Genomic DNA, 13332 nt, shown 5'->3' on the forward strand with positions numbered 1-13332 from the left:
CTCATGACTTGCAGCTGCTAACTTGCTGTAGATGTGCCATTACCTTTGACAACAAAAGTATTTCGACTTTGGCAGCTCTCACTTGTGATAACAGGTGTTCACATCTGGACTGAGAAAACTGCATTTTATTGTGTTACTCAATGACTTCGGTGCAAACAGACTTTTGGAACAAGTTTCTAAGGAATGTTCAGTGCACTCATCCTTTTTAAATCTCAGAAAACCCCATTTCCTTATAAATACTAATAAACTGCAATTCTCTTAGCTGTTATTTTACCCATGTAGGATCTTGTGAACACCGCGACCATTAATGATAGTTGGCGAATGAAACAACGAGCCACAAATACTTTTTAAATGTGTTATTTTAGTGCCATAACTGGTTTTGGGCTGTCATGAAGCTGAACATATACATTGAGCTAAAAAACCTCATGGACCACAACAAAGCATATTGCCATATACTGGTATGTATTGTGGAGCAGATGAAATACTGTTGATCAAAACATCTTTGTAATGAAAAGTATTAACCATCTGAAGATGGGCACGGTATCCTGAAACCTGTTATAGCAATAAAATAAAACATTTAAAAAGTATTTCTGGCTGTTGTGTGATTCACCAACTATTCTCTTAACTATTTCCATAAGTATTGTTATTTTTGTTAACAGGTTAGGAAATTATAGAATGCCTTTTGCATGGGCAGCACGACCACTATTTCGGCTTTATACTAACGAATTAGACACAACCCCTGACTTCCCAGCTGTATATAGACAAGAAGGAAATAAACTTACAGATGAAGAAATTTTGAAAGTGCTTGCAGAATATAGAAAGTAAGTATTCCATCAAACTCTTATGAAAATATCTGTATTTTATACTTACTGTCAACATGTAATGTGTTATCTATTGTAGACCAGACAAAATGAGCCGTCTCACTGTAATTCCTGGATGGATCACTGTAAAGGTGGAGCAGATTACAGAGATTCCTGACAGTAAGTTGCTAGACATGCTGTAAACATAATATCTTACTGGGTTTTATGAACTAATGCCTTATATGTGCCTAATAATGAAATATGTTTACTTTTTGGTTGTAGTTGCTGGTTAACAGTAGTCACTTGCTTCAATATATTTAACAGTTTCATGTACGTAATAAATTATTGAGAGACAGGTATATTTTCAGCATTTCGATACATTTGTCTTGGTAAGGAAATCTTAAAGTAACAGAATGTAGGTACAGAAGCACATAATATTGATAGGTCATAATCTTTATTCCAAGTCATTATTGTTTGAGTAATAATTGTTACTATTAATTAAGAATATTTTTAGTGTCTTCCTTGACAGGACTTTTCAACATTGACAAATTCCATAGCTGTGGACCTCCACATAACATTAAGGACTATTTAGAGTAATTTATTTGTCATCATTAAAAGCGTTGGTGTGACTTAGGAATTATTTTGGTATGGGTCATCATTAACACTTAAAAACATGTGAGTGCAAATACTTTTAAAAAAGAAAAAACACTGTTTTGTTCATTGGATATCATGTTTTAAAACTGTCACATCAAAAATTCGTTAAGTTTTCATGTAGTGTCCAACCTTACTACTTAGTTTATAGTGTGTAAAATAGTTGTAACAATTGCTACTAACACCTTGTTTTTACAAATTAGTTTCCATTTTTAGTTTTTTGCTCCTCACTTCAAAATGTTTGTTGTTAACAGATACTCTAACAACAACACTTGCTCCCCTTAAGCCATTTCCTCTCCCACCAACAAGTGAACCAACTCTAGAAGTAGTAGAGTTTGAGGGGAGTTCCGAGAAGGATGTTCATCCATTTACAACATTTGTAAATCATCTGTACATTTACCCTAGAAGTCTGAATTTTGATATGCAGAAGAATTTTACGAGGGCAAGAAACATTGCCTGTAGAGTTGAACTCAGGGATTCTGATGAAGATGGTGCAGAACCTCTTTGTGTAAGTAATTTTAAATTTCATCAGCATCATTTGTCAAGTTCCAAACAAAGTAAATTTACTACTGCTAATGAAATTATGATCATTGTTGTTTAAAATTTAATTATTGTTTGCAAAGCATTGCTGTTAATGTGAAAGGCAATAGAACTACTTGTAAAAAATCTGTGTGCTACCATTTCCCCAGTAAAGCATCACTGAGAAATGTATGTGATTCCAAACAGAGCTGGGATCTCATGCTGTCACATACGGCATTTCATTGCATGTGGCTCTTCATTAAATTAAAAGAAGTAATTTCTGTTTGTAGTATTGAATTAACTACATAACATAATATCTCATAGAGATGGAGTGGCTGGTCAGTACTTACCTGCAGGAGGTGAAATTCTACATATTGCTCATAGATGCATATAGAAGGGGAGAAACTGTCCTTTCCTTCTTCAGGGAGGAAAAGGGGCTAAGTTGGGAAGGAGGCACAGGTCACTCAGACCCCATGTTGAGAGCGACCCTTGTGAGGATGAGGGGAGATAAACATGAAGGGAGAGATGTTTGAGAGTGTGAGGACAAAAGTGGTATGTTGGTAAGAATTGTGCTAGCTTACTAGCTTAGTTAAGAAATGATAGCAGAACATAATGAGAGATAAAGAAAGAGTTCAAAGAAGAGAAATGAGAACTGAAGTGAATTGTGCACCAAGAACTAATAGCATGGCAAAAAAAGGGGGGGGGGGGGGGTGAACAAAGAAAGAGAGAGAGAGAGAGAGAGAGAGAGAGAGAGAGAGAGAGAGAGAGAGAGAGAGAGAAGGAGCAGAGAAAGTGAATACAAAAAGTAAGAAAAACGAACCTAAAGAAATGGAAAAGGGGGGAAAATAATTGATTAAAAATGAAAAAAAAAAAAAAAATGAAATAAATGGAGGAGGTAGTTTGTTAATCGAGGAAAAGTCTTAGATGGCGGCAAGATGTTAGAATATGTTTGAGAGCAAATTTTGATCTTCAGAATCCAGGGAAAGTTCTGTTGGATGAGAGGATCCAAATTAAAATGTTCCATTTTAAAGTGACTGTTGTATTCATCAGAACTAATATAATGCCTAACATCCAATGCAGCAGGAAGTGAACCCCCTACTACGGAATAATAGGTTATTTTCCTATGTTAAAAGTATAGTCCAAATTGTTGTAATTCTGAAGAATTATAAGAATCAAATAGCATTTTCTGTCAATATTCTCACAAAATATCTGTCATATTTTATGTAATTGAAGCTTAAAAATCATTAAGTTTCAAAATATGGTAATGTGATCAAAAATGCTGGTGACATCAAATACTGGGAGTGAGACAAAGCTATACGTGTGTTATAGGAGTGTTTGCTGAAGATGCTAGCTCAGTTAATTTAGTGATGGAAAAGACTTTTACAGCCTTTAAGTAGTGGTGGAATGAATTTTGCGAAGGCTGATAGTGGAAACCTTCTGTAAGTTAATGCATTTATGGTCCCTTCATTTTTCAAGAACAACCCAGATTTTTATGCTTGAGAAACAAGAAACATGAAAACTGTATTGCGTAGTAACTGGGACAGAAGTGCTGTGACACAACAGTAGGTCATAGAATTGTCTTAAAATGGAGGGGACCTGCAACTGGATTATTTGCTCGACCCATGCTGGAAAGATTTTCCAGAGCAAGTTGTGAAAGCATGCACAACAAACCACAGTGGAAACTTTTTCATTTTGGAGATGATTCTGGTTGTTAATTGGTGTGGTTGTTGCCATAACTACTACTGTTTTCCAAGTACCTCTTTTCTCAGTTCTCACATTTTCAGACAGCATTATAACTCTTGTGGTGAACTGCAGAGCTTCATTGTAATCGCCTTCAACAGCTTTACACATTGCAGTTTTTCTGTTCCTCCAAGTCATTAATTTAAACCACCTGGCAGTTATGTCTACAAAATATACAGCTGACACAGCAAAACATTAAGGTACCTGTAGTTCTGCTGCGTATTTAACTGCTGCTGAAGCACTGTGATTTAAAAGTGCTTAAGCAGGACCAACTTTCATTTTACCATAGGTTCCAAGCAATGTTAAATTTTTCTCTTTGTCAAGATCATACAGCTTTACAGCAGGCTCAGTAAGACATTATTTTCTTCAGTGACCTGCTTGGGAAGAATAATGTAGTCAAAAATTGTTAAATGACTTCTCAAATTCTTCAGAATAAGAGCTACATCAGGCATGAAATACAGTTTATTAACACCATCCTTATGATTTATTTCAAATTGATTGTGTGTAAAATGAAGCTAATAAATAAAAATGGATATTAAAATGTAATTTGGTATAGAAATAAAACCTTTTACGCAACCGTATTATGAATAAAATAAACTTGAGAAGACAGTAGCAAGGAAAAAGGAAAAAAAAGCATGCACCAAATGAGGATCAATCTTGTGAACATTGCATTAGAAATCCAGCACACTACCCATTATGCTACAAGGGAATATGTATTTGTGATATTCACAGAAATAAACACACATAGTGACCAGTATCTCATTTGGATCTCCACATGCGAGCTGAAACCACATTTTATATGTCTTTTCATCTTTTGGAGCATTCAGAAATAATTTTCAGGAGTTTGTACATTAGATCTAAATCTAGGCAGTTACAGCCCACTTGAAAAGCCTGGAGTTTCTAGAATTTATTTATTTATGAGATTTTACAATTGGCTGGTATATTCTATGTACATACAAATGTATCCTGTGCTCTTGTTGCTAACTTTCAATCATTTTCAGACAGATGGTAAATTCCAGAGATATCCTCACATGAACAGCCACAGCCTCCAAAGTTGTGTCGAGTGGCACATGTTCACTATGGACAAGAGTCATATGTGCAAACACCACCAGACTCTATCAGAAGCCCCTATTTTCTGCGTGTACCTCAGGACTATGATAAGGCTTCATGTGAAGGAGATAGAATGCCACTCTACACTTTTGTCTCCTTGGTTTAGGATCATTGTCCTCTACTGCATAGGTGATGTCTTCTATGTGACATAGTATTCAGTATGAACCAAAGTAATGCTGTAATAATTTTCTGATAGCACACCCTTCTGCACACGTGTAAAAATTTGTAATAGATCACTTGTGTTGAGTCTTACTGGTCCATATTTGGTTTTATTAGGTGGCTGTGCAAAACCCTTATGTATGACAGTTGTCTTGCATCTTCAGTTCTGGTGATGAGCTGTTTGATGTAATCATGTTGAGCATCAAGAGGTTTAAACAGAAACAAAGTATTCACTGTTGTTTTAACTTCTCGACTGTAAATCAGGGAAAATTGTGTGAAACATGTAGTGCTTCGCTTTGTTATGTACAAGTGTCACTATAATCAATGTTGTGTCCCAGTTTTTCCCTTAGACATCAGCTACAATGAGAGTACATGTGCTGATGCCTTATTAAAACACTGTGTTGTGGTGCCATTTGTCTGCAGGTGGTAGGCAGTTGTCGTTCTTTGATTGATGCATTGTGAAGTTACTTGTGACACCAGTTTTCATTGAAACAGTTTTTCACAATTAGAGATCATTAAACGTGATTATCTATGTTTCAAAATGTTGTATTTGTTAAGAAACCTGGAGATTTCTGGAGCCTAGGCTGTCTGTAGAACCGTGGGGACAGTGTGACAGGTGAGGTAGCCAGTGCACAATACTATCCATTTATTACCATTTATAGACTTGGAAAGCTTTCCCAAAAGATTAGTTTTGGTTTGATTAAATGGAGCGACTGCTTGAGAAATTGATACCAGGTGTTATGGGGGTAAGTGAGGAACATGCGTGTTGCCATTTGTATTGCCTACAGTTACTTATGCAATGTTAGGCAAATTGATAGTGACACAACCAATGATATCTGCTCCTGATTCTATTAAGAGATTCATAAGTCCCAAGTGACTCAATGTTGTTATGCTTCTGTCATTTGCATTGCCTACGGTTACTTACACAATGTCTGACAAATTGCTAGTGACCTGACCAGTGATATCTGTTTCTGATTTTATTAAAGGTATTCACAAATCCCAAAAGACTCAATGTTGTGATATTGCAAAAATACTTAAGTATGAGGGACTGTGAATGAGCTGGGATGGAGAATGACCATGTACATCCCATTGGGCCATAATTCCTTTATACAGTCTTCCATATATTAATCTGAGCTCTCCTTTGACAGCTTCTTCCTTCTCTAAGATTTCTGTGATCTTCTGTATTGCAGAATCTTCATTTTCTTCAGCTGCAGTGCAGCAGTGACTTGGATTCACCAGTGCTGCAGTGTTCCTTCAGCACATTTCACCTAAGGCAGTTGGCTTCCATATGTTTTTTATAAGTATTTGTACATTACTGTGATGACATTTTCTTGAAATTTCAGTAACTGTCTTGCCAGTTGTCCAGTTTAATCCTTCAAGCTTTTCAGTCAGCATAAAGAATGGTGGTCAGTCATAATAGTGAAATAACTTCTTATAAATAGATTCAACAGCAATATGAATTGGGATATATTGTTACTTACTACACGGAAGAGGCATTAGGTGGCAGAGAGGCACTTTTAAAAGAATTTCTTTTAAATGTGACTGACTGCCACTCAACACGTCCTCTGTGTGGTGAGTAGCAATCAATCCTAATTCATATTGTTGTTATTTCATCACAGGTTTTCCATTGTTTGTTATTAATAGGTTTATATTTATTGATTGATAAAAGAACTGTGAACTTTTTCTGCTGTAGAGTAATTCTACTCAGAGTAGAAGAATATTTTGAAAGCATAAACAACCACTCTGTTAGCATCTTCCTTAGTGTGCACTAAAACTGCACCAGTCCCATAACCACTAGCATAAATGTATAGTTCCTTGTCAGAATTCTAACCAAAAAGTGCCAGATCTGGTGAAATTTTAACATATCCCTGCAGCAGTTTTTGTAGTGGCCATGCCTTGTAACTGATATCTTTTATGAAGTGTCTGTAGTAGGAGTGAGTCTGTAGCTTGTGGTGTACTAGTGGTTAGCATCTCCACCTCTGGCGCAGTGGTTAGACACTGGACTCGCATTCGGGAGGACGACGGTTCAATCCCGCGTCCGGCCATCCTGATTTAGGTTTTCCGTGATTTCCCTAAATCGCTCCAGGCAAATGCCGGGATGGTTCCTTTCAAAGGGCACGGCCGACTTCCTTCCCCGTCCTTCCCTAATCCGATGAGACCAATGACCTTGCTGTCTGGTCTCCTTCCCCAAACCAACCAACCAACCAACCAACCAACCAACCAACCATCTCCACCCCTAGATCACAGAATACCGGGTTCAGTTCCTGGCCAGGTTGGAGATGGTCATCACTTGAGGACTGGGCATTTGCTTTGTCCTAACATTTCATCTCATCTTTATCAATGCGCAAATTGCCGACATGGCATCATATAGAAAGACTTGCCCCAGGTGGGTGAACGATCTCAGATGGGGTCTCCCGGCCAACAATGCCGTACAATAATTTCATTTTATATGGTAGGAGTACTTTTTGAAGTAGCTTGTCACGTCACATGTGCCAGATAGTTGGAAAATTAGTTGTGGCTTTTACTTTTTGTGGGTCAAGACAGACTCCATCTCTGTTAACTTGATGCCCCATGAGTTTTATTTCCTGGGCAACAAATAAGCAGTTTCTCAGATGCAGTTGAGACCTGTGTGATGGACACACTTCAGCTTAGTTGTCAAGCAGGTTTGGTGCTCTACAAAACAACAATGACATGAAACTTCCTGGCAGATTAAAACTGTGTGCCCGACCGAGACTCGAACTCAACAATGACATATTTGGGTAGGGAATACATTTCTTCGTATTAAGATATCAAAGGCTATAGCCTGTTATTCATTTAGAGATGACTAGAATGTTGTGCAGACCAAACAGCATATCTTTGAAGGCATAGAGGCCATCAGATATTATGAAAGCAGTTTCCTTCCTGGTCATCCTCGCCGACCTTATCTGACAGTATCCAGTCTACATATAAATGCTTTGTTTCTTTCAGACAATCCAAGGTGTTATCAGTTCTTGGTAATGTGTCATTTGTGATGTCCTTTGTGACTATGTTGTTCAGCTGTTCTAGCTCAATCCCTCAGTGTCAGTTTGCCTTGTAGAGATTAGCACCAGTGGTTGCCAAACTTCATCATGAATTTGCAATGCTGCCTTCTGCTGCCTGGGTTTGACATTAAGGGGAGGTAGAACGGGCAAAATTTTTTTTTCACATTTTCGGAGTTCATTATAAAATTTGCAATTTTCCAAATAAAATGATATATCTATCACTTATAAACTCACGTGGGAAGTATTTTATTTTATTTTTTTAAATAGAAGCTTCACCAGTTGAAAATTTTAAAATTCTTGTGTGCATTATTTCAAGATCTTATAAAATTGGTAATTTTTTTGTTTGTATAGAAGGCTGCAAATTGCTGTGTTATAAAGGTTAACAGTGTTGGTCATGTCCAGAAGAGGATGGGCACTAGATTGAGGAAGATGAAACAAGGTTTGAGAGACAAGAAACTTTGATGGTAAAACTGTAAGAAGCAGGCTGACAGACAAAATGATTGTTGAACTACAGCAGTATTGTGGGATGGCCATTAGAAATAATACAGAGGATTTGTTAAAAATGAAGCAGGCAGTGTGGGCTACCGTTTTCCACAGACTGTCAACAGATGAAAAATGAGTGCACCACCTTTGCCCTCTTGGACCTGATTCATGGTGCAATTACCACAAAGCCCATTACTCAGACAGTTCATACAGCCATAAACATTCCATCCCAGCAGCAGTAATGGATATCATGAAACCTATTTACAGACATCTGGCAAATCCTGAATTAATGAAGAGGTGTGTGCATGGTCAGACTCAAAATCCCAATGAGTCGTTCAATAATCGTATATGGACTCGCTTACCAAAAAACTTTTTTTTTAATGAAACACTAAAGTGGGGGAGGGCAGTGATGCTGTTATTGCTTTTAATGATGGCAACATTGGTAGGGTGAAAGTGCTACAGCATATGGGAATTAATCCTGGAGCAAACTGCATCAGAGAACTTGAACAGATGGACAAGGTTCGCATTGATAAAGCAGAGTATGCAGCACAGTTGGCCACTAAGGAGTCCAGAAAGAAGAAAAGATGAAAACACGTGGAAAAAGATCAAGAGGATGATATACAGTATGGTGCAGGGTGCTTCTGCTTGACTAAAAATAAAAACTGAAGCATATATTGAGTTACAGTCTTTTGAAACTTCAGAAGCCATTCTGATTTTTTCATTTACATTTTCTGTTGCATTTGTCCCAAAATCTCAGAAACCACTTTGAGTATAGTATTCAAGTTTTCAGGAAGTAATAACATACAGATCCTGAGTCTACTGAACTAAAAGAAAAACATAATGTTATGTATAATTAAAATTATTTAGGAAGATGTAAAAAAAAGTACACAAAATTTTAACCGTGTAGTTAAAAAATTGTATATAAAAACAAAGATGAGGTGACTTACCGAACAAAAGCGCTGGCAGGTCGATAGACACACAAACACACACAAACATACACACAAAATTCAAGCTTTCGCAACAAACTGTTGCCTCATCAGGAAAGAGGGAAGGAGAGGGGAAGACGAAAGGAAGTGGGTTCCTTCCCTCCTTCCCTCTTTCCTGATGAGGCAACAGTTTGTTGCGAAAGCTTGAATTTTGTGTGTATGTTTGTGTTTGTTTGTGTGTCTATCGACCTGCCAGCGCTTTTGTTCGGTAAGTCACCTCATCTTTGTTTTTATATATAATTTTTCCCACGTGGAATGTTTCCTTCCATTATATAGTTAAAAAATTGTATTTCCGAAAGTAGTGGCAGAAATGCAATTATTGTAGTTGAGTAGACTCAGACCATACAGTTTAATGACCTGTAAAAGTTTCATGTCAATGGTTACAGTTGTCCTTATATACAGGGAAGCCATGTCATTATATTTAATATTGTCGGGATAGAGCATTCAAACTCCCCTTATCAGGTGTCATAAATCTTACTATTTCTTCCCTTATTGTTTGCCATATTAGGAGTGTGAGGTCCTGGTCATCTTTGACTGACATTGGTACCACATTTCATAATTCTGTCTTATGTCTTTTGTGCACTCTTTTCTATTGCATTATGTTGATTTGGTGATGCCTCTTGAAGAAGTCTTTTGTTATGGTAATACATGACACATATCAAAAGCAGCACTTGGCCTCCAGCACACACTCCATTAGGTGTAAATCTTTGTCAGCTACTGTCATATTTGGATTTTCTGTGTGACACAGTGGTGAACCTTTCAGTATAGGTGACAGTGTTGTCTCCCCCTGGCATCTGACTCATTTTCAGTTACCTTCTGCCAGTTATTGCCAAATGTTTCCATTATTTCTGTCTAAAATTTGCCTCGCTCTTGAACGTTTCCTCATTTTTTTCAAACCATGGCTGGGCTATACTATCCAAGTAAAAGTAGATTTTAGCAAGTATCATGTCATCCTACTGGTTGTGTTTAGCAACACGGTCAAATCCCTGTAGCCTTTTTGTTGGATCCTGGCCAATGTATCCTGAAAGACACTGCTGGATCCTTTATGTTCATCTGGCTCAAAAGTGCTTTTGTATCCATTCATATCTTGAAAATGTGGACTGTAGGAGGAATGTACTGTTCATGTTTGGGTTTCTGCCCTTGATGACAATTGTTTTTGCAGAATCTTATTGAAACCATGTGACGTCGACATCTGAGATACTCAGTGTCTCCACCAAACTATGTCATATGGAATTTAGATTCAAGTACCAGTTACATGAGTAGGATCATCAACAAAATCTAACACTTCAGACTGAAAGCATGCTCAAAAGTACAAGTGGTGCTGAAGATCTTACCTCAGCAGAGAGTGCTCCTGTTTAGACATATGCACAAATCTTCCAGCATTTGCAAAATCCTATAAATAAGTAAGTTTCAGAAATCAGAAAATGTTAATTGATAAATAATTGTAGGAGATGAGAACAGAGCCAGTGACCCACTCATTACCACCCAGTTTATATAAGTGCTATACCATGGTCCATGGTGCATAGTGTATGATAGTATGATAATAGCACATGTTCAATAACTAGATATTTGACATCCACAAGGTAGGACAGTTCGTCTCTGTCCTTTCAAATGTTCTGCCAATGTGATGGTGGTCATCTCTGTACAGTAAGCTGTGCACTGAATAAATATTAGCTGATAAATAATGTGTTGCGACCTCAGCCGACAAATCACTCCACACCTCTCCGTTGGCAATGTTGCGAACGATCAATGCTGGAAAGACCACATTATTCAGCAGACAGTACATTGCTACCTCATGCAGTGCAAGGATTGGAGTAAATTATGTGATCAGAGTTACTTATTTTATTGTTGTACAGGCCAATAACAAGTTGTATATTTAGATGCAGTGTACACTTAATAGTACCTACAAAGTCCAGACCCTAATAAATGTATCATGGAGTATTTACAACAACAACAACAACAACAACAACAAAATTGAACAACTACAGCAACAGTAATGGCACCAGCAGCAACAGATTCAACAGCAGCAGCAGCTGCTGCTGTGCTATCAGCAGTGTCAGTATGTGGGAGGCATGACCACACTGCAATAGTGACACCAGGAGTAGCTGTGTACCTGACTGGAAGCAGAGGGATGTCCTATCATGTAACTACAAGCGAGTGTTAGGGCATCCCGGCATTGCCCCATGTCAGTGACCACCACCAGCTCTACCTGCATCCGAGGCATGATTCTGCCTGTACTTGCAGATGCAAGTCTGACAAATCTTATTACCTGCTGCCACCTCCTGGGACTGTGCCAGCAGCACAAGTGACCGAAATGGCATTTAATGCACTAGCTCTTTGGACAGATTGTGTGTTACTGTGGTTCACACACGTCGAAAGCCATTTCGTCATTGCCGGAATAACACAAGACTTCACCTAGTATGCACATGAGATGGCAGTACTGGATAGCCAGTCTGCCAGTGAGGTTAGTGACTTTATCACAAACCTGTCTGCATCTGGAAAGTACGAGTTACTAGAGGTTGAGCCCATTTGGCAGCCTTTCATCTATGACATGCAGTGCTTAGGACAGTTGTTGCACAGGGAGGAAACTGATGACAGGAAACTGTCACAGTTCCTGTGACATTCTACATCTTGGGCTCGACCAGATGTTCCGGACCCTCTCCTATGGTCCATATGGATCAGTAGAATAATTTGTCAAGAGAGGATTCTTGGAATAGGTATGTAGGTCTGCAAATATCATATGGTTATACAAGGATCTTGTGAATGTTAGGAGGATGACTGTGTGGGCCAGTTGGAGGGGATACTTAATGGGAGAAAATCTATTTCAGAGCTTTTCATGACAAAGAAGATCCTTGGCAGAGTACCCTTAGGGAGTTGGCATTGGAGCAGATAAATTTACCATGTATACCTGTGCGGTAGGATTGAGATCATATTCACGACAGATACTTTACTGTAATTGTTAATTTGTTTGATGTTGGCCAGATGAATTGGTACCAAGAGTACATAGGATGTGGGAATGAAGGAATACTTCTTTCATGTGTCCTATGAATATGCTGACAAAAGACAGGACCACCCTGATTTCTACAGTTGTCCCCCTGATTTATTTGTAGACTGTTCCCTAATAGTGAAAGGAGAGCTGCTCTTTCTCCTCGGAATTGGTGGATCCTTCATCGTGTAGATTCTGAGTGACCCTCACATCACCCTTCCCTAAGCTCCAAGTTCTTTGAAGAGGGCTGGGAGTGCAGTGATCTACTTTTTTGGGTTTCTGTTGGAATTGCTGAAAGCTGTGGCTTCCGAGAGCATGTACTGGTTAGAGACATTTTGACCATATATGAAGATAATATTTGTTCCCGAAAGAACAGATACCATTGCTGACCGTGCAGCTTCTCTAGAATGAAATGATAATTAAATCAACACCCTAGCTGCAAACAGGTGTTTATATACATCATTGGGGACATGTTGAAAATGTGTGCCCCGACCGGGACTCGAACCCGGGATCTCCTGCTTACATGGCAGACCCTCTGTCCATCTGAGCCACCGACAGCACGGAGGATAGTGCGCTTGGAGGGACTTTTCCCTTGCATGCTCTCCGTGAGACCCACATTCCCAACATGTCCACACCACTACATTTGTAGTGCACCTAATAGATGTTTGCCCATCACATTCATTACTCGTGGCAGATTAATCTACCATGTCCCGTACGAGTTGGGGCATAGCGCGTGCATTCGCACAAGGATAATGGCCGGGTAGCCATATTTAACTATATATGAAGATAGTATCTGTTCCTGAAAGAACAGATTGACCAAACTGTTTCTCCTAAATATCCTTTCTTCCAGGGGAGATAGTGCAGCAAGATATGCAGAC

At 38.5% G+C, this 13332-nt stretch overlaps 1 protein-coding gene across 1 annotated transcript in view; it reads left to right on the plus strand.

Moving 5' to 3' along the window:
* The window catches only part of LOC124615809 (dedicator of cytokinesis protein 9), a 343132-nt gene that overhangs the window by 121774 nt on the left and 208026 nt on the right, over nt 1-13332 (plus strand). The window contains exons 12-14 of the mRNA XM_047143949.1: nt 660-821; nt 901-980; nt 1706-1959. Of these exons, the coding sequence (XP_046999905.1) occupies nt 660-821; nt 901-980; nt 1706-1959 (496 nt within the window). The remainder of the gene's footprint in view (nt 1-659; nt 822-900; nt 981-1705; nt 1960-13332) is intronic.

The sequence above is a fragment of the Schistocerca americana genome, chromosome 5, assembly GCF_021461395.2.
Source record: "Schistocerca americana isolate TAMUIC-IGC-003095 chromosome 5, iqSchAmer2.1, whole genome shotgun sequence".
Classification (NCBI taxonomy): Eukaryota; Metazoa; Arthropoda; class Insecta; order Orthoptera; family Acrididae; genus Schistocerca; species Schistocerca americana.